Below are 21,490 nucleotides of genomic sequence, written 5' to 3' on the forward strand. Positions count from 1 at the left end.
TATATATATATATATATATACATATATATATAATTTTATTTTTCAGTAAAAAAATGACTATCACGGTATTTTTTCAGGATATAATATTATATTCTTAATTGGGAATTATATTTGTAAGAGTATTACGTTTAGAAATATTATATCCGCAAACATATTTAGTCGTCATTCGATAATTTAAGAAAAAGATTATTTAATTAAGAGATTGAAAGAATAAAAGCAAATGAAAAGGCATAAGGATGAAGTGAAAATAAATAGTTACCAAAGAAAATAAATTTTGTTTCCAGATGAATATAACATATCCACTTTCTCTGCGAGAATAAGAAAGAAGGGCTAATAAAAACATTTTGTATTTCTGAAAATTAACAATTCTTTAAAGTATTTATTCAAAACTTGTCTCAAACATTAGTATGTAATGTTCTTAAGTTTACTTTCTCGATACTTTGTTTTATATCTTAAAATAAATACGAAGAATGTAAATAACTATCAAGATTGAAATGTTATTTTTTTTATAAACAATTGGGAGATGGTTTATGTTTATAGTAAATGGGTCTAAAAAAAGAATTAAAAACTGTAAATATTGCTTTTATCATATATATATAATTCTAAAAATTAATAAACTTATAATCATTTATAATTTATTTTTGATATAAATATGATAATTTTTTTATAAATACTTTTTTATTATCATGTTATTAAAATGAAATATAGAGTATTTATTAATTTTATCAATATTTTTTATACATGATAATTTATTATCAGAAAATGATGTAATTTTTTATCTAATAAGTTTATTTCAATTAAATTTTAAATATTATAAAATATTTAATATTTATATTTAATAATTAATTTTTTGAGAATGTTAAAAAAATGTGATAAGAGCTACGAATATTCCGGAAAATCCATTGAGAGCCACATGCCATTGTTGGCAAAAGGATATACCATTTATAACTTTAGATGCTTGCACATGCCGTACAAGAATTTTCTACTAGTCTATGACGAAACACGTGGCTCCATTTTATATTTGTGTTAGGGAAGCACGTGTCTATTTATTTAATTATTTTTCGACTTAAGTTTAAGTTATAACTAAATCACTAATTTATTCTCTGGTTCCTCAATTTGACATTATTTTCCTTCTAACCTAACCATTTTTCTCTTCTTACAAAGCTTGGCACAATTTACTTCGTCACTTGTGTTTCATTCACTAGTAATAATTTAATTTAGGGGTATACCAAATATGCATAAATAATATTCAGCAAAGAAAAAATATATGTTTGCATCCTTTGCCTTTTCAACTCTTGCCAAATGTGGAATGAAATAATAATTCAAATAGCTTAACAAATCAATAAATATGGAAAGAATTTGCTTTGGATGAACATGGCAAATTGTGACACATATGGAAAAAGCTCGTGCTTGGTTGGACAAAAAGGAGAAATTGATGATCTCGTATAAGTAAGTCCAATAAACATATGCATGAGGCGTAGGCGATATATTTTTTTTAATAAAAAATTTAGGAGAAGGATATATCACTCTCATTTAAGATAGGAAAAACTTTAACCCTCCAAAATATTCACATAATTACTTATATTTATTTCACTTTAAAAAGACGAGTAAAAATTTAAATTTATCACACATCATATCAACATCTAGTGTTGTTTTACTTAATCAACTTAAAATAGACATATGTTACATTTAATTGAAGTTTGTAAAATATGATAAAATATTACTGTGTATACATATTTAATTGATAGGTTAAAATATGATACAATAGCATGAGTGGAATATTATATCAACCGGATTATATGATAAATATAAACTAATTCGAATAAAAAAAATTTAGATCGATTAAAATTGAAAAATTATAAATTCAATTAGTTAGGTTTGTAACTCAAATTTTGATTTTAAGTTTCAAACCGAATTCATCTACTCAAATTACATGCGTACACTTATTTATCTTATTTTATATTTTTTACTTACTTAAACATATAATTTTATCAAATATTTATTATTTAATAAATTAATTTAACCATTTGCAGTTATCAAATAACTTTTTATATTTTAACTAATCTTTTAGTTAGTTTGTTGAAGAATATTATATATGTGCAATTCCAAGAAGCCTCTAGGGTGTCAATAGAGTATACTTTCTAACTAATAGTTATTATAAAATGAACCTGTAAATTTTTACTCTTCATGGTAGTGTAAAGCAAATAAAGCAAAGAAGAAGGGCGTGTAAGCAAAATTAATGGCCAGTACACTGTACAGAAGTTGAGCAGTGGTTTCCTTACTATAGACGATAAAGGAGAAAAATCCAGAAAGAACCAGGAGAGGAAAGTCTTTCAGTCTTTCTAGTTCTACCAACAACAAGTACGAACCAATACTAATAATAATATTATTATTATTCTCACGGGTAAATAAATAAATAAAATGGTGCGTGCATAGTAATAGGCTAATAGGGTAGTAGTTTCTTCATGTTGGGTAGTTGGAACTCCTTAAGCAGCTTCAGAGTCTGAGAAGTGAGAAGCGGAAGAAGAAGCGATGCGTTTTTGCCCGTGTTTTGGATCCGAGGAGGCCAAGGGGGTGGCGGATCGCGACCCGGTCCTGCTGGTTTCGGGCATGGGCGGCTCCATTGTCAATTCCAAGCCCAAGAAATTCGGGTTCACCACTCGGGTTTGGGTCAGACTCCTCCTCGCTGACGTCGAGTTCCGAAACAAGATTTGGTCCCTTTACAATCCCCAAACAGGTCCTTGCTTAACACTTCTGTTACTACTACCACACCACCCTATGCATTTCAATTTTTCAGTTCAATCATCATTCTCTAGCAAAATTGGCACGGCCTTTCAGGTTACACTGAAACGTTGGACAAGAAGTCTGAAATTGTGGTCCCTGACGATGATCACGGCCTCTATGCGATCGATATTTTGGATCCGTCATGGGTAATTAACCAATCTTAAGGGGTTATGCTTATAGTTAATTTTTTTGTTTTTTGTAAGCATTGTTTGTTTATTTATTTGGTTTTCTTGTGCTTAAGTGTTTCTGTTATGTTGTGTGGCAGTTTACCAAGTGTATACATTTGACGGAGGTGTATCATTTTCATGACATGATTGACATGCTTGTTGGATGTGGTTACAACAAGGGAACCACACTCTTTGGATACGGATATGATTTCAGGCAAAGCAATAGGTACACTATTATGAAGTTTAATGAGTTTGTCATTTCTTTTTATCGGCAAATGTTAGTTAGTTGTCAGCAGGGGATTCAATCCCGCGACCTCTCCCCCTTTCCTTCTCCCTTCACCACTAGATCAGCCTTATATCTCCACTAAGTTTGTCATGTAAGGCTATGTTTGGATAGAAAGTTTCAAGTAAGAAGTTAGGTGAAATAAATTCTATAAAAGTTCTTATGCACATCATCTGACTTCTCTAAAGGATGAGGTGCATAAGCTAATTTTAATTTATTGGAAAAGTCCAATCATTTTACCATCTTTTTTATTTTCCTGTAAGTGATTCTGGAGAAGTTTATTCAAATTGAGCCCAAGTCCAAACTATGTGTTTATTATTGCTGTTGTTGTTGATGGTAGGATTGGCAAGGTAATGGAAGGTCTTAAAAGCAAGTTGGAAACTGCTCACAAAGCTTCTGGGGGAAGAAAAGTCAATTTGATTTCCCATTCCATGGGAGGAATCATGATATCGTGTTTCATGTCGCTTTATAGAGATGTCTGCATAACTTTTCTCCATGGCCTCTTTCAATGCTTGTGCTATTTCTACAATATATAGGAGGGAAGTTATAGCGTAACTAGTGGTTGTTTACATTGTTCCTTGGCAGGTGTTTACGAAATATGTGAATAAGTGGATTTGCTTGGCTTGCCCTTTCCAAGGTGATTCTTCTGTTCTTGTGTGGTTTCCCCTAGTTTGCCCTACCTTTTCTAGTATGTATAGGGGTAATCAATAGTCAATTGTATTAGTCTGTGATAGAAAATTTAGGAACATTAGGTTTGCTGAATATAAACTTGATAGCCATATGATATAGTCAATGTGAAACTCAAGCAATAATTTCTTATTGGTATGTAATTTATGGACAATCTTGTACTCTACAAATTTGTGAAACTACTCAAGAGTAATTATCTTTTTTTTTTTTTGGAAATGGCAAGCTGCAGTCGTGAACAAGAAACTGAATTCCAACTAAGTTGGCACCCACCTCCTAGACACCCCCAGCAAGCCAAAATATCATTTAATTTGATTATCTACTCTTCATATTCAAATGGAAATTTTCATCTCATATATTTGATTAGCATGGACCCCTTTCAAATCCATAATTTTATCTGTCTGTTCTTCATGAGTGACTTGATTTGTTTCTGACGTTTTTCCACTGACCGGATAGAAATAAATACCAAACCGTAATTGTCATCCAATATTTGGTTACTAAGAGTAGCAAATCTCTTTTCTTGTAGAGTTGTTTTAACTATGGACCTTACTCAAATATATTGATGTGATGAAAGTGTCAGAAAAATGTGCGATCATAAATATATTGAATAAAATTTCCTGCTGCTCTGCATCACAAATGTTAAGAGCTTAGGATACTTTCCTTTATACTATTCTTTTTTCCTTTTCCCAGATGTCTTAACCATCCATGCTTGAATATGAATTACACATGAACAGGAGCCCCAGGGTGCATCAATGATTCTTTATTAACTGGATTAGAGTTTGTTGATGGCTTTCAAAGCTATTTTTTTGTGAAAAGGTGGACTATGCATCAATTGGTAAATTCTTGTTCCCAATTAATTAGTTCAGTCATAATCTTTGAATTGAATATTGACCATTGGGATAATATTTTTCCAAGGAAAAATTTCCATTGCACTTTCAAAAGTTTAAATCATGGCATCATTTCCAAGGAAGGGGTCAAGATCCAGTTCAAATGAACTGGCTTTTCAAAGGAATGGATGGTGACTGAGCTTTGAATCCTTTGGAACTAATGGATATGAGCTGCATACAGGACAGAATGGCTGTGAGGGGTGCTGGATTTGTTTTCTGCTATGAAGCCTCCATTGGCTAAGATCATTCCCCATGTATACACTTTCAGACTTTCTCTGAGAGCTTCTCTCCCATTCTAACTTAGCCATGGAAGGCTCCACACTGTTTAACCTATCTGGCACCCATCAGAGTTATTCACTGATGTCTGCAGCTCATATCCAATAGTTCTTGAGATCCAAAGCTTGGTCATACTTCAATTCATTCCTTTGAGAATAGTGACAATTTTCTTACTCTTTGTAACATATTGTTAAACAACTAAGTTTTTTGGAATGATCTTTCTTACCACATTAGCTAGTGGAGTGTCCATCAATCTATGAGATGTTGGCAAATCCATATTATGAATGGAAAAAGCAACCAGAAATTCTAGTTTGGCGAAAGCATACCAAGGATGGGGACAATAACATCAATTTGGAATCTTATGGACCAACCCAGAGTATCTCTTTATTTGAAGAAGCACTGAGGGACAATGAGGTAATCTATTTGAACTTTTCTTTAGGTTTGATGAAATGTAAGATGTGTGGGCATATATGCTTTAAAATATTCAAGGATTTATATGATGAAACTTTGATTTTTCTTGTATGATTACCAAGTAATTTGTTGACATGTTTAGGAGCAAACTTGAACTTTTAGTATTTATACAATCAATCCATTATTAAGCCTATGTTTGGAAACCCATTAGCCAGTCTCTGAACATATGTTGAATCCGAAAGTTACCAAAGGGTTTCTTCTGCAAACGTCCGTTCAAGGTGCTGCAAACATAGACCCAAGCATGCTCTAAAATATAATACTGTTAAAATAGATAAGTAAGTTATAAGATAATATAAAAACTATTGAATTCAAATATATCTTTATTATTAAAGTTCTGTTAAATCATTGAAGGTATATCAGTCATAGAATTTAATGACACATGTTATCTTTCTTTTTCTAATAAAAAAAAGATTTCTCATGCAATTTTCCTATCTACTTATACCAAGGACTTATAGGTGAAATTTTTTGCAGGTAAATTATAAAGGGAAAACGATATCACTGCCTTTTAACTTTGATATCCTTGACTGGGCTGTTGAAACACGTCAACTTATAGCTAATGCTAAACTGCCAGATGGAGTCTGTTTCTATAACATTTATGGGACATCATTGGACACACCTTTTGATGTTTGGTATGTGACTAAATTGCTTTTAGAAAAAAAAAGTACATCTATAAACCGTATTAATTTAGTTTGAGAGATTGGAAAGTTCGGTAGAAACTGGATTTCCTTACAAAATTGAAATTGAGATGTTTATCCTCCTTACAATTTTGATCTGAATTTTACAATACCCCATAATCAGTTTCTTATATTCTGAACTTTTTCCATTATCTGGACTTTTTTTTATAAAATTTTAAAACCCTTTTTCATAATTTTGGTCTACATAAGAAGGAGAATCTTATCACAGATAATCGAGCTTGATACAAAAGAAGGATAATCTCATCCTTATGAGAATTTAAATGCAATTTCCAGTTCTTGATATTCAAAAGTTTCTATACTATTTTTGCTTCTCACATGTCCCAATTTCATGCCTAATGCAGTTATGGTTCGGAAAACTCTCCAATAGAGGACTTATCTGAAATATGCCACACAATGGTGAGTCACTTAAATCTCTTAGATGCCATAGATGAAGGCCGCTAATGACTCTTCAATCTTCATTCTTTAAAAATAGGTCATTGATACTGCATCGATTTATATCTCTACTGAGAGCCTAGTATTTGCCATAATCCTAAACTTGACACCAGCAAATCCTGAATTTTAAATTTGAACTTGAAACAATTCTTGGTCTTTCTTATAAAAAAAATTAGGGCTCCCTCTACAGACTGAAAATAAAAATATTAGTAAGAACATTATGACTTTCTTCTAAAAAAAATTCAAAGTTACAAATATTGCAGTTCTAGTTTTATTGAGCATTAATAGTCCATGTCTTGTAACTCATGAGTTATCTCTTTGGCACCCCTATGCTGGATCACGTGAGATATGCAAGGGAGGAAAGAGGGAATATTCACTAACACTACAGATATTACAGAAGGCTTATGTGGCAAAGGGAGAGAAAGAAGGGCATGGAAGGGGTGGGATATTCTGTTAAGTTGTCGATGTAGAAGAGGAGGCTGAGAGAAGTGACAGACAAATGAAGAGTAGGATTGGATGGGAGGTTACAGGTGTCTTGAATGACCTGTGTTATCTTTTCTTCTTTTCTGTTTGTTAGAACTAGTATGGAAAGCAGAAAGAAAAGAAGGAAAGAATCAAATCTCTTATTGAGAAAAAGAAACGGAGTTTCACAGCACTCGGAAAAAAGGGGACAAACAATTCATTTGAGCTTAAGCAAATTTTGAACTGTTGGTGAAGAAACAGGAAGACAAACCAGAATCAATGGGTCATTGAAGAAGGAAGCATCATTCTTGCAAGACCAGCATTTCAGAGTTGAAACACATGCTGCACAAGATATTGAATGAGGAGGATGATCCCCATTCAACTGAGCTGGACAAGAACAACATGGAGAGTGGGTCAGAATGTGGCGAAGCAAAGGCTAGTTCTTCGACAAGAAAGGTGGAATTACCTACCTTTGATGGGAACACAGAAAGGTTAACTAACTCAAAGAGTAGCATTTTGAGTGATGGTGATCCATTGCAATTCTTGAAGTCAGGAAATAGAAGTAAAGAAGGATCAGTGATCAAGAATCACACCTCTTCTCTTGTGGTAGAGAATAAACCAAAAACGATGAAACAAAATTAGCAAGAGAAACAGAGATTGAATTAGTTATGGTGGAGGAAGAAGCATTTTTTCTTTTTTTTTGTTTTGTTATTAATGGTTTTGACAAAATAAGTAGGATATGATTTAGGGCAGGCTGCTGCTTTTGCAGTTCCTTCCATGTATTTAGTTTTAGAGAAATGTGCATATTTTAGAAGAGCATATCTTTTCTCTTGCATTGTTTTATGTTTATTTTAGTTTCAAGAGAATATCTATGATTGATACAAAAGAGATTGAAAATTCTACTGCTTTATTGTTTTGCCATTTTACTCTGCATTTTTTTTGTCTCTAGGATATAATTCTGTCATTTCATGTCAATAATACATTATTGTGTGTGTATACATGCATGCATTAAGCAATTTTCTTGTTTGTTTTCAGCCACTATATTCTTACGTCGATGGAGATGGAACGGTTCCTTCTGAATCTGCCAAGGTACTCTCTCTGATCTTTCTCTATTCTGTATAACACTTAGTTGTAGCCATGTTGAAATTTTCATAAACTGCTTTGGGCAGAGCTGTAATGCCTTCAATGCATTTATTTACTGGCTTTTGAAGATTGATGCATATGGAAGTAGTTCAAATAGAAAGCCATTTGTTTGAACTATGTGATGCTTAATTAATACATAGTTCTAAATTTATCTTATGATAGCAATTACTTATTCTATGAATGTATCATGTAGTAAAAAATGATTATGGTTGTTCATTATTAATTTGTGGAGTTCTTCTGTCTCTTCATAATACAGGGTGATGGACTTGAAGCCACTGAAAGGGTGGGAGTTGCTGCTTCTCACCGTGGAATATTACGAGATGAAACAGTGTTTCAACATATTCAAAAATGGTTGGGTGTTGAGCCAATGGTTGGCAAGCATTCTAAAACATCAAAAGTGGCAGATGCTCAGCCTATGGTTCTATGAACTTGTTATTTTCGTTCCTCATTGACCAAAAGAGAATATTATTCCATGCTTTTCTTTTTCTTCTTTTTTTAAGAGAAAAAGAAAACAAGCTTAGAAAGACCTTAGATAACATTGTTTGTGCAATAAACAATTTGGCGTATGTTCAGGTAATCTAAATTACCTGAGTGTAATGTAATTTCATTATGCTCCAATATTATAGACTTTTCATTGGGCCGTGTACTATATTTGGTGGTCAAAAAGCAATTGCATCTTTCGCTTGTCCGGCCGGTGGGTGACTTCTCCTTAACAAGTACTCTTATCATATGGCTTTGCTTCAACATGTTAAAATGCTAATTCTACTCTTTTTCCAAAATAAAAAAACAAAACAAAACTCAAGCTCTAAAATGTGGTATTACCTATTTATTTTAATCCCAATTTTGACATAATGTCGTGTTGATATATTACATTCACTTACTTTCATTTTGGGAAGAAAAAGAATTGAATTGAGTTAGGTTTAGTCTAAGCATAGCTCGGTTAAAATTTGATTGGTTTGGTTAGTTAAGAAAGTTTATTTTCGTAGTTGGAACTTTACTCGCAATTTACTTTATCTTGATGAGTTAAATTAAAATATAGTATTTAGTGGGGAAAAACTGAAAAGGGTTATAAACTATTGGAAAGCAAAGGGTTATTCACAACACTTATACTACACTTCACTAAACTTTGGTGCTACAAGACTAGTTCTGCTAGACTATCTACATCCATTATAAAAAAAAAAAATGCTTTGATCGGGTTGGGACTGTCTGTCTGTCTCGAAGTGTAGCCTTTGGAGCCCTGTTATTTGCACTATCCGTTTTGCTCTTTGCATGCTAGCCATTTTTCTTTTTTTGTGTGCGCAAAACTATCCTTCATGAAAACTAGTTTCCATTGAATATCTTGAATAATTGTATATCTATTCAAGATATTGAACGGAATCTAGTTTTCATGAAGGATATTTTTATTAATTTTTTTTAAAAAAATGACTGGTGTAAAGAGTAAAAATGGTGTAAATAGCTGGGCCCAAGCCTCGGCCACTTTCCCAAACTACAACAGTACAATGTGAGACTAAAAGATAGCAGCACCATATCCACCCGACTTAGAGTTGAAGTTCGACTTTGTAGAGCAAATGACCAAGACAATAAATAAATAAAACTTTCTAGAGCAAACCAAGTAGTAAAGCACCAAAATGATGTGACATGATTTGCCTTAAGCACATGATTAGGAGTTCGATTCGTGATTCATGCGTATAAAAAAACATCTATTAGAAGAAATCAATCCTTTAAATGAATATCAATACCTTGAGAAATTAGTCATAAACTCTTGAGCAAAATACTAAAGTCATTTCAGCCACTTTATCTCACCAAATTATTTATAGACTGCAAAATTCATTATGTAGATTTACCATTACATGTATATCTTTTCTGATGCTCTATTTGTTGTTGCCAATAGAGACCCACACTGTCCAAATTCTAAAGAAGATTCCTTGAGAGACAAGATAGCCAAGTAAATTCCTTGATATACCTATATTCACATTTCCAAGTAAATTACTTCCTTGATACAGCCAAGTAAATTCTATCCACCAAATAAATTCAAATTATTTGAATAATATGATCAATAAAACAAATCATAAAATCAACTAGGAGATTTTAGTGAGTTATAATTAAAATAAATAATAATTAGTTAATCATTATAAACCGACTTAATTGCCAAATTAGACTCAAAGAAATAGGTTCGACATATTTAAATTGTAAAAATTATGTTTTAAGTTTTTTTTTTTGGTTGAAATTAGTCCTTATTTAAGTTATGAATTAATTTGATTATATATACACACACACCAAAATTTTGTAATTTCGGTGAAAATTTTGTAATGCGTGCTTTAACTTATGTTTAGCATATAATAGATCTGATTGAAGTAATACATCATTAACATCATTTGAACATGAATATATCTAAGTAGTACTTTAGAAGACAAAGAGAGGAACAACGCTTTATAATTAAATTCTTTTGTGACAGAAGTAATGTATGCATGCTTGAAGTGGAGTAAAAAGGGTATTGTTGCGTGTTGATGTTGGCCAATGTGTCTTGATGGATCTTGTGCAAGCTTGTGTATGTGCATCTTATTTGGTGCCGAAGGCATACTTGAGTACAAAAAAAGTGAAACAAAATTGCTTAACCTATTTATTTAATTTTACTTATCTCAAACTTTTTGGGAAGTGCTACATTATTATTATTTTTCCAGCGAGGTTGATTGTGGTATTCTTCGGAGGACAAGGATTAGACATCTAGAGCTTAATTAGTGATTGGGACATATTGTTGGAAGTGGGAATAGGAAATTGATCAAGCTCAACAAACTATGCATTTATTTAAGCATTCGGTTCATGTGATAGTGAGGCAGCACTCCCATCATCAACAAGTTTTGAGGTCATTTCCTTTTTAAAGTTTTTTCTTGTCTTAATATATCATCGATCATATACAACTTGTAGATATTGACCTGTTATTGGATCGGATGGAGGAGAGGTAATAGAGCTAATACAGCGTTTGGCATCTCTTCTATTTGTTCAAGTGGGTGTATTCTCAAGTACACAAAATTTATATTTGAGACTTGAGACACATGTAGCAATTCATACAATAAATTTCCCAATATTATTTTATGTCTATGTCTCTCTATCGTTATGACACGTAAAAATGATATATAAAAGAGAAATAAACACAAAAAAATATTATTATCCAAAGTATTATATAAATTATTGTACAACTAAATTTCCCTTTATATTTTACTTTTGGTGTATAATGGCAACAAGTATTGAACATAAGACCCCCTTTTCCTCCTTTACTCATTTTTCCCTTCAGTAACAAATAAGTTTCCTAGTCAAACCCTATCCCTTTTCTTCCTTGTGGTTGCTGAATTTTTTCCTTCATATTTGAACAATAAACTAGACAATTCAATACTATACTATAACTTTACACACACACACTCGTGGTTGCTGAATTGTCCAGTCTAGTTTATTGTTGTTCAAATAACATTATTAATTTTATAAAGTGCTATATATTTTCATTTGTCGCGGTTCATAAATTTAAAGTGATTGGTACAAATGTTAAAATAAGTTTGCTCTCTGCCACGTTATTTACACTAAAATTTTGGATATTTTGATTAGCTATATATACAAATATCTACAATTTCTTGCCACATGGTAATTGAATTTATCATTTTTGAATCATGTCGACTTCGAAAATATGTAGGTTGAGTTTACTATTAATTGATCTGATAATCTAGTAAGATTTTTAAAAAATTTATCCGAAAAAAATTATAAACAGAAGTTAGTTATTACTTACCGTAATAAAAATTTACTAAAGGGTTTAATTTAATCATAGAAAATGATTAATTAACTAAGAATAAAATATTTCTTCGTGTATCTAAGTAGTAAATTTGAATCTAGTGACAGAAAGCTTTTTATTATTCGTAATATTAAGAGTTTTATTAAAAAAATACTTATTAGGGATGCCTCTATACATTTATACATGATTAATAATTTATTATTATATAAAGAATGTTAATAGTACATGGAAGCCAAGCTAGTCAAAGTCAAAAAAAGTTTAAATCCCAAACAGAGTTTCCACAACCACAAAGCTAGGGCATTGGATTTAATAAATTAATATAAACCCCAAGAAAAAGACATGGATGAGCATTCCTAGAGCTTGTTAGCTTACGATAGGATTCTATTTGAGAAGTTAGACACAGACGCACATCCATGAAGCATGCAATTTTATAATATTGGACTGTTCGAACCCAAATCCCATAATCTCTTCTTCACTTCCAACTTGAAAAGGGTGTTTAATTAAATAAACAACTTAATCAAACACTTAATAAACTCTTATTAAAAAAAGATTTTGTTTAATTGTTTGCTTGATTGTTAAATATAATAGAACGAATTAAAAAAAATTATAAACTATCTCCATAAAGTCTTTCAAATACTCTTATATTACTAAATAAATAAATATAACTCATTCAATAATAAATAATATATTGAAATGTGTCAAACAGTATATTACAGACATTTCTTAATTAATTACATATAATTTGAAAGAAGATTAGTGTTATAGTAACATAATGTTTTTAATTTACTCTTAATAATAATATCAAATAAATTTTACGGAAGTCTAATTCAGTAACCCAAATTTACACTTTATTTAATGAGATTCATCTATGTTACTTGTTAAATAATAAAAGTGTATTAATAAAAATATTTTTAAAAAAAGGAGTTACTTAAGATTATTTTACTTACTTTTTAGTAGAAGACAAAAGTTCAAGCTAAAGATGTCCTTAATAACAAAGTTCTAACTATATCAGTATATTGTTTCAAGTCCAACAAATTATCCCATACCCAAAAAGTAAGAGATATTGCTTAAAAAATAGTTGCTTTCAAGTCCTCCAGACTCCAGAGGTTAAATAGGAACCTCCGGGCCCGTAATTTCGTGGTTCCATCATTCACCCACTAAAGCCATGCAGTGGGGTCAAAACCTAAGGATTTAGTCAGCAGGTGATAAAACTTGTAAGGCTGATTTAATTAGTGCCTATTAACAATGAAGGATGACATTTAAAAACTTTATTATTTTGAATATTTTGTTAATATTTTTTATTTTTTTTCTATCGCATCATATCATTTATTACACAACGTTTATGTTTATATATATAAATTGAATGCACTCAAATTAAGAGATCATAAATATCCTATATGATTGATAATTTTGTTTAACATAACTATCACGAAAAATGACTGCTAAGTAAAAGTAAAATTTTCTTTGAAATATTTAATGCATTTTTATATGATCAAGAACTCTGAAACTCATTATTATCACTAATTAAGTTAAAATAGTTTTATGTTAATTAATCGATGTATTCAATGATAAATCCATACTAAACTATTTTGAACTCATCAAGAATTATTCTATATGTTTAGAAATACTATTTATATGCATGAAAAGTTAGTGTAATAAATAGATAGATAATAAAGCATGGGAACAAAAAGTAAGGGAAAGGATTGCGACCCACTACATGCTACAACACTTTGTTAAAGTTCACTTTTCTTGGAAATCTCTTTGATGAAAGGGGCAGTGTTTGTGCATGGATAAGGGTGAAAACAATCCTGCAACCAAGTAGATGCTCAGAGAGATGATAAAATATTAGGTATTCTTTCCGAGGAGGCACGGGTACTCCGCTGATTTCTCCGATGAATATCGGTTTACACTCCCCTTTGCCCTTCCTTCAATACCTTCATTGGTTTTCATGCCATTTGGACCTATTTATTTACCCTTTTACAATTCATTTACTATAACTCTTCTTATTATATTCATAATAAGCATGAGTACGCGAATGAGAAACAAACAAAGGAGTGAAAAGGGGGGAAATATATATATAAAAGAAAGATTCACTTTGTTGTTTACTCATTGAATGAATCAGTAGACAAAAGATATTGACGACCAGCAAAAGAGTCTGGCTAGCTAGCTAAAACGTAGAATAAACTAAGGTTAAAGAACATTGTTTTTGGAGCATGGCATTTCTTTCTATGGTTTCAATGAGCAATATCAGCCTAGAATCAATTTTCGTTTCTAAATCATAGTGTATAAGAATAATTCATTCAAATAGTTTTTTGTAAGTTAATAAAACTATTTCACATCATAATTTGATCGTTGGCCATAATGAACTTGAGTTTAATTAATTTTTTGCCTACGGTTTATATAACATTAATTTTTACGTTATGATCATAACTTTAGAATTAAATTCTTTTATTTTAGAAAATACAAATTTAAAAATTATCATCAGATTAAACACTTTATCTTGTTTACTTTAATTTTAATATTCTATAAATGCAAAGACATTACGTTTTTATCCATTATCATATCATTATTTTTAAAAATTGAAATGGAATATGATGCACAAAAGATCAGGTAATTAAAAACAAACAAGCAAAGAAACTATATAAACATGTTATTTTTCACTTATTGATCTTAGCTAAATTAACTTGGGTGATGTTGATATTTTATATCAAAATATTATACCATATTTACACTTATTCAAATAAAGGAGTAGAACAAGAATATCTATATATTACTTAGTGCATTGTTAGCTAGTTATTGGTAACAAAATAACTTTCAAATGAATTTCCAATAATCGATAAAGTGTACGCATAAAATATTCAATGTTATTTTCACTTTATTCTCTTGCATGATTTTGACATTCCTCTCGTTTCGAATGATAAAACGAGAATATATATATATATATATATATCAGTAATATATATAAACCGTAGGTTTGAAAATTAACTGTGTCCTATCAATTCAATCATATCATGGAATGATATAAGGATCGAATATCTGTAAACGTAAACAAAACTATGTGATCGCAGACCAATCAGAAAATCACTAATACCCTTTACCATGCATATAATATATAGAAAGAATTTGGTTAAGAAACTAAAACAAGTGCCACGCATATACATTGAGGAAAACTCCACCCTTTGTATGATCCTTGTTATTCCAGAATTACAAAGCTCGCTGATAATAAAAACATCCCAATGATATCTGTCCACACATTCTTATCCAAGTTAATTCCCAAAATTCACAGCAAATTGATTCTGCCATGACTAAACCCTAGTGAAATAAGGATCCTGCTAGTTAGAGATAGTGAAAGAAAACCTATATATGTCCTCATCTTCAAAAGTGCACACACTATCAAATTAGCAACTTCATTCATAAAGAGGAAGAACCAAGTCATCAATATATGCATCATTTTAATCTCCTTGGTGACTCTTCCTTTTCCCTAGTTTTTCCACCTATTCATGCAATAAAGAGAAGGGCGTAGCACCATGGCAGAGAGCCATACTAGTACTAGACCTTGGTGCATGAGTTGGAATAGCAGTTGGAACCCAAGTATTGCATGCAGATCCTTGATCATATGCACTAGCCTTCACTGCATCAACAGAAGATGGTTGCTGTTGAGTAAGATAATACAAGTTCCTTGCATGTGCATGATAAGGATCAGTTGTAGAACCATACACACTTTCATAACCAAGTGCCTTTATCTCATTATCACCAAAACCATGATTGCTTCTTGGATTTTGATCACCATCATTTGCAACAACAGTAGTAGTAGTCCCCATAGGAATCACATTATAGCCCCCACCACCTCCATAACCATCATAAACAACAGAGTTAGATGAAGAGCTATTGTCAATGGAAGCAGAATCCATGCTTAACATAGGGTGCAACCCTGAATTTGTGTGAAAGAAGTTGTGTGTGCCATTGTTCCCTAGCTGTAGTTGATGAATATCTGAATAAGACAAAGAGTGAGAGGCATCAGAGTTGTCTTGTTCTTGCTTGCACCAATTAATTCTTTGTCCATAAGGGTAGTGTATGGTGGTGCAAGGTTGAGGTTGGTGGAATGCAAGAGCATTGTGCCAGTTATGATGATGAGTCGCTGTTGTTCCTCCTGCTGCATAGTTGTTAATGATTCCTTGAGTTAAGTGAGAGTTCATGATGCTACTATGATCTTCTTGATCTGCTCTATGAACATTCTCCACCCTCAGTTCCACCTGCTCCATATCCTTCAAACGCTTTGCAGCACCACCAATTGGCAAAGTGGTGCTCTCAAGTATGCTTTTCACGTCATATCTGCTCATGTCAAAGTTTGTAACAGCACTTAGTCCTCTGAATTTGATTGCTGCTACATCATATGCTTCTGCTGCCTCCTCTTGGGTGCCTGAAAAATTAAATGTTAGTAAAACAAGTAGACAAAGTTTCATTTGTTAATTACTAAAAAAACATATAGATGGATTAGTTTCACTAGTGATGAATGTCATTGAAATTAATTACTTCGTCATATGTCATTAAGTTTAAATTAGAGGAGAAACATATTTAATTTATGGGCCAACTAATAAACATTCAAGTGATCTATTTAAGTTCTTGTTTAATTGGCTATAAAGTATATAGGGTGCATAATTGCCATACACAATTTAGTGCACGTACAACCATAGAAAATTATTTATCCATGCTAAAATGTTTTTTTAGCCAGCATCAATTGTAAAATGTGAGGTAAGACTGCCATATTTAGATATTTTTGGTGCATAGGATTAAATAACTAAATATTACTGAAAGTTCCCAAGTAGAGATCCTTGTTGCCAGCAACTCTTCCAATCCTCGCTTGCCATCTTCCATGTTGATGGTGTCTGCAATCAAATAATTCAAATAACAAAAAACTATTTAGTTTACATGATCAATATTATTAATTTTTATATCATATCAAAACCTTGCATTTCCCGTCCAATAAATAAATCTTACAACAAGAAGCAATACTCTAGAGTAAAAATGAGATTTTTTTTATATATTTTCTTATAAATCTCAATTTTTAGTTTTCTTATTTTTTATCTACTCAAACAAACAGAATTCGAAGGATATAGTTAGCGATCGCAAAACGAAATTCATTGATCAGTCTTTCTTTTTAAAAAATCTTCAATGTCAAATTCTTCTAAAAATTGATCTCTTAAGTTTGCATTCATGAATCATTAATTTATATCTAGCATGGATAAATAATTTCACATAGACGATATGGTATTCACATAGACGATAGATTATAGATAGAAACATATTAGTGTCTAGTGAACTGTACCTCGTCACACCTCGATAAATGGATGCCCCGCGAGAAAACCCACTACTCTTCCTGTGACATTGTAATTTTATATTATGAATAAGTAACACATTTTCTAAAAATTTAGCAACGAAAAAAACTACTAAATATATAAATTAGTAGTGGCACTTGCAAATACCTTCTCAATGACGCAACGTACTCTTGCCTAGTCATGTGCTTCATTTCTTCCAACTCTTTCTCATAGTGGCTAATCTAAAATGCATTGATTGTTGATGGAGACATAAAGTATTCCATGTCAAAAAACTAGATCAAGTGATCACGGATACATACATACATAGCTTGCATTATAAGACAAATAACAGTTTCTTCTATAAAGAGACACATCCCATCAAATGAGGAAAACTTTTTCGTTATGCAGGGACACAACCATAAGTTGAAGCTTCCCTATTTACCATTGTTGTTTGTTAATAATGCCAAGGCCAACTTTGCCTAGAGCAATTCGTGCAACACGACTCTTAATTTATTGAACATAAACAGGAAAAAAAAAAAGTAGAAGAAGAAAAATTAAGTGGCAACTTACTGGAAAATTTGTTGTCGTAGTTGTTCCCCAGTATTTTAGTGCTGCCAAATCGTAGGCTCTAGCTGCCTTTTCTTCTTTGTCATAACCTCCTGCAAGTAGTGACAACAAATGATAATCAATGTGAACAAATTTTAATTAACGCTCTCTTCTTACTTTTTTGGCCAAAAAAATAAATAATAATACAACTATAATTTAAAAGAATATAGAATATCTTTTTGTACTCACCCAAGTAAACTGCAAGGCAATGTTTGTTGAAGAAAGCCATTACACCATATAATGAATGTTGAGATGAAGAACACCAAGTTAGTATTATACTCCAAATGGATGTTAGCCATAAAAATACACACACGCACACAAAGGGGACAAATGAAGAAAAAACATTGGCAAAAAATTAACCCTAAAAATAGAGGAACATTGTAGATCATCATACCTTGCCTTCCTTTGCGAGTTTGTCCCTCTCTTCTACAACTATTATCCCACAGGTGAGCCTCATACCTCCCCGTCCACCTATGCCTTCAATTAAGTCAAAACCCCTAATTTCATCATCATTTCACAATTTTTTTTAAAAATGCAATAAATATTTTTTTTAAAAATACGACAATGAAAACAGACTAAAGGAGCTTTTTAAATGAGATATGAAGCAGTGATGAAAGATTTGTGACGGTTCAAATTTATTCATAAACTAAATAAAAAATATTCATGCAAATCTTTTGCTTAGGTTTAAAATAAAAAACCTTGTTACACCACGGTAGATAGAAGTTCTCTGTCCAAAAGTGTCAATGGACTTTCTGGGTGCAGTTTCAATGGCTCCGGTTTGGGTTGTATCAAGTGCAGCCGTGGTATGTGGTTGTTTGTTATCAGAAGAACTCTCTCCATTATCCACACTAGCAGTGAGAAGGGGTAGTGATGTGCTTGATTGTGAACCAGTACTCATGGAAAGTGATAGAGTCTGCTGCACACTGCTTCTACTATTGCCACCACTTTCATTGTTGTTGTTATTGTTGTTTTCTGAGTGTGGTGGTTGGTTCCTCAACCATGTCTTTATCATGGATAACCCTATGGAGCTACTGTTGCTTGTGTTGCTGCTATTGCTACCACCGCCGCCGCCACCGGCCAATACCGGCTGAGCCGGGAACATGTATTCTGTAGAGGCTGAGTTACCACCGTAGGGTTGCTCATGTTCACCAAATGAGTGTCCACCGAGGAAGTTTTCAAGCTTTGGCTGTTGTTGTTGTTGTTGCTGATGGTTGTGGTTCATGTTTTGGTTGCTGCATGAAGTTCCCAATAGCAAGTTTTGGCTGTTGTAGTTCTCCTTCCAATCTGAGAAATAAAGAAAAAAGGATTAAAAGAGAAAAAAGGTAAAATTATGATATATATATATATATATATATATATATATATATATATATATATAATATTTCTCCATAGTGCTAACCAAAAACAAATCATTTGTAGAAACAAAGGTAAAAAAATGAAGAAAAATGTTGAACATATTTTTCTTGTGTGATTTCTTCATTTAGTTTGAGATTAGTGATGAGGGTGCACTTGAGGAAACTCTAAGAAAACAATATATTTTACAAACTTGTGTGATGAAGAAGTGAAAACCTTGAGTGGTGTGAATATTGTTGCTCCTATGAAAAGCTTCGTATATGCCGTAAGAGGGAAGGTTGAGTAAATGAGGAGTTGAGTCAGAAGTGAGATCAAAGCAGTCTCCTGCTACATCAGTGCTTGAGATTCCATCAGGGTTGAAGCAAAAACGAGAAGGTGCCGTTTGAGAGTGATCTTGACTAGAAGGGTGTTCTTGAGGAGAGAGAGAAAAACCTAACAAATTCATAGACCCCATGATATTGACTATCACAAAAGAGATCACAAAGCCCTCAAGGTAATCTAACCTTTAGAAGTAGATAGATATATGAAGGGTGAAAATATATAGCGGTTTGTGCGTGAAGAAGGAGAAGAAGAAGAAGCATGTGCTACTAGTTTATAAGAGAAGGTTTGAAAGAAAAGGAGGAGGAGAAGGAGAAGAAGGGTCAAATTCTTGAAGAGCTCAAAAATTGAAAAAAAAACATTTATAGCATAGAGATTAGAGAACATTTATAGTATACTTTAAGTTATACACTCTGAATTATTTTCTCTTTCTTCAGGCTGAAATGCACGTACACACGCGCACACAATAGAAATGGGACGCGTCTTATACGTTCTAGGGCACTTAAAATCTTTGAATCAGAAAAAAATTTGCTTCAAGGCTTATGAAAAGATCCACACGGGGACCATTTCGTAATTAATGCGGTAGTCCAAACACACCACTACTATTAGTTGCTCACGGTATTGAAAAATATAATGCGTTCCTGTGATACGGTGTTACGATCGATTCATTCCAAGAGCTTTTCGATCTGAACAGTTGTGACTTGTGACACAAATTCACGAATATGCTAATGTGTTTCTGCCTTCATGTTTCATGAAAAAGAAATTCTGATGTGATATGTGATACCTTAACTTTTTTTTTTCATAAAGTATAAAGTTAGATATTATGAACTATGATTTTTTTTTTTGTTAAAACTGTTTTTTAGATAAAAGTGGTTGAATGAGAGGAATCTTAATAACTACGAATAATATGTTAATTAATGACATAGTGTAATCTCTAATAGAGATTAAGAAGATTATTAATTGCACAAACTTAAATTTTAAATAATTTTACATGATTACACCTATTCAACCAGTACTTGGACTTCACGGGTTAAAACTTTTATTTATTCACTACTAAAAGATGTTTAGTTTTCGTGATCATTGTAAAAAGGGATTTTATGAATTTCAAGAATAATAATTAGGAAGTCAATAATTAAGAATATATTAAGAGTGTATTAATAATATTAAATATTATATTTTGCTAAAAAAAAGCTGTATTTTTAATTTCTTAATTATTATTTCAAGGATGATGATTAGAAATTAAGTTCGTATAGTTAAAATAAAATTACTGATTAAGTTTATTCATATTATTATATGCATAAACACGTGTGGACATCAATGACGGTCTTGTGCATAATTTAATATGTAGTTTTAAAATTACATTTTTGTACGGATACTGATCTAAACATTATCTATGAAATCTACCGTATGAATGAGCTATATTTAGAATCTAATGTGTATTAAAAAAGAAGAAAAAAAATGTATAATAATGTTCATTTTGTATAACAATGTATAAGAAAATAAAACGAAAGTCACACTAGCAGCAATAATTTATCCATCCCGTGTAAGATTTTCAAGGATTTTTTGGCCAAACTACTAAAACATGTTAGCTGGGTTTGAAATGTTATTTTGTGAGAGTAGAATACGATTAGTTAAATAAGTTTGGTCAAACTATTGGTGAAGCACACATGGAATCATTAACCGTAAACCAAATCTTGAATAATCATCCCCTAAAATATTTGTGTTAGCCAACCTTTGAACTTGAAATGATCCTGATTTATAGTATTTTGCTTTTGTTAATTTGCACACATTGATCACAATGATTCAACAAAGTCCAGAATACTTCCAAGCTCCATC

At 31.8% G+C, this 21,490-nt stretch overlaps 2 protein-coding genes and 1 non-coding gene across 3 annotated transcripts; 2 read left to right on the top strand and 1 right to left on the bottom strand.

Annotated features, from left to right (window-relative positions):
* Positions 1 to 2,238: 2,238 nt before the first annotated feature.
* Positions 2,239 to 8,933, top strand: LOC100797043 (phospholipase A(1) LCAT3). Its single transcript, XM_003552413.5, has 11 exons — positions 2,239 to 2,737; positions 2,839 to 2,930; positions 3,050 to 3,177; positions 3,575 to 3,710; positions 3,820 to 3,871; positions 4,653 to 4,753; positions 5,316 to 5,495; positions 6,024 to 6,181; positions 6,589 to 6,643; positions 8,177 to 8,230; positions 8,541 to 8,933. The coding sequence occupies exons 1-11, from the start codon at positions 2,533 to 2,535 to the stop codon at positions 8,709 to 8,711; spliced, it is 1,332 nt and encodes a 443-aa protein (XP_003552461.1). The 5' UTR covers positions 2,239 to 2,532; the 3' UTR covers positions 8,712 to 8,933.
* Positions 4,960 to 5,193, top strand: MIR9744 (microRNA MIR9744). The gene has a single exon (NR_126781.1). It is a non-coding gene; the product is annotated as a microRNA MIR9744 (primary transcript).
* A 6,289-nt stretch (positions 8,934 to 15,222) lies between the features above and the next one.
* Positions 15,223 to 20,009, bottom strand: LOC100797584 (AP2-like ethylene-responsive transcription factor BBM1). Its single transcript, XM_003552414.5, has 9 exons — positions 19,553 to 20,009; positions 18,682 to 19,267; positions 18,378 to 18,460; positions 18,173 to 18,181; positions 17,948 to 18,036; positions 17,546 to 17,619; positions 17,389 to 17,439; positions 16,872 to 16,948; positions 15,223 to 16,482 (listed from the first exon to the last, which is right to left on the bottom strand). Exons 1-9 carry the CDS (start codon positions 19,788 to 19,790, stop codon positions 15,557 to 15,559), a joined length of 2,133 nt encoding a protein of 710 aa, XP_003552462.1. The 5' UTR covers positions 19,791 to 20,009; the 3' UTR covers positions 15,223 to 15,556.
* Positions 20,010 to 21,490: the final 1,481 nt, after the last annotated feature.

Source organism: Glycine max, chromosome 18 (assembly GCF_000004515.6).
Source record: "Glycine max cultivar Williams 82 chromosome 18, Glycine_max_v4.0, whole genome shotgun sequence".
Classification (NCBI taxonomy): Eukaryota; Viridiplantae; Streptophyta; class Magnoliopsida; order Fabales; family Fabaceae; genus Glycine; species Glycine max.

What these genes read in the sequence shown, in the direction of transcription:
- LOC100797043 (XM_003552413.5), top strand. Translation starts at nt 2,533, where the DNA reads ATGCGTTTTTGCCCGTGTTTTGGATCCGAGGAGGCCAAGGGGGTGGCG. An exon ending in CCTTTACAATCCCCAAACAG is followed by an intron (nt 2,738 to 2,838) that starts GTCCTTGCTTAA and finishes ACGGCCTTTCAG; the next exon opens with GTTACACTGAAACGTTGGAC. An exon ending in GACACACCTTTTGATGTTTG is followed by an intron (nt 6,182 to 6,588) that starts GTATGTGACTAA and finishes TGCCTAATGCAG; the next exon opens with TTATGGTTCGGAAAACTCTC.
- LOC100797584 (XM_003552414.5), bottom strand. Translation starts at nt 19,790, where the DNA reads ATGGGGTCTATGAATTTGTTAGGTTTTTCTCTCTCTCCTCAAGAACAC. An exon ending in CTACGACAACAAATTTTCCA is followed by an intron (nt 17,620 to 17,947) that starts GTAAGTTGCCAC and finishes AATGCATTTTAG; the next exon opens with ATTAGCCACTATGAGAAAGA. An exon ending in TACGTTGCGTCATTGAGAAG is followed by an intron (nt 17,440 to 17,545) that starts GTATTTGCAAGT and finishes ACAATGTCACAG; the next exon opens with GAAGAGTAGTGGGTTTTCTC.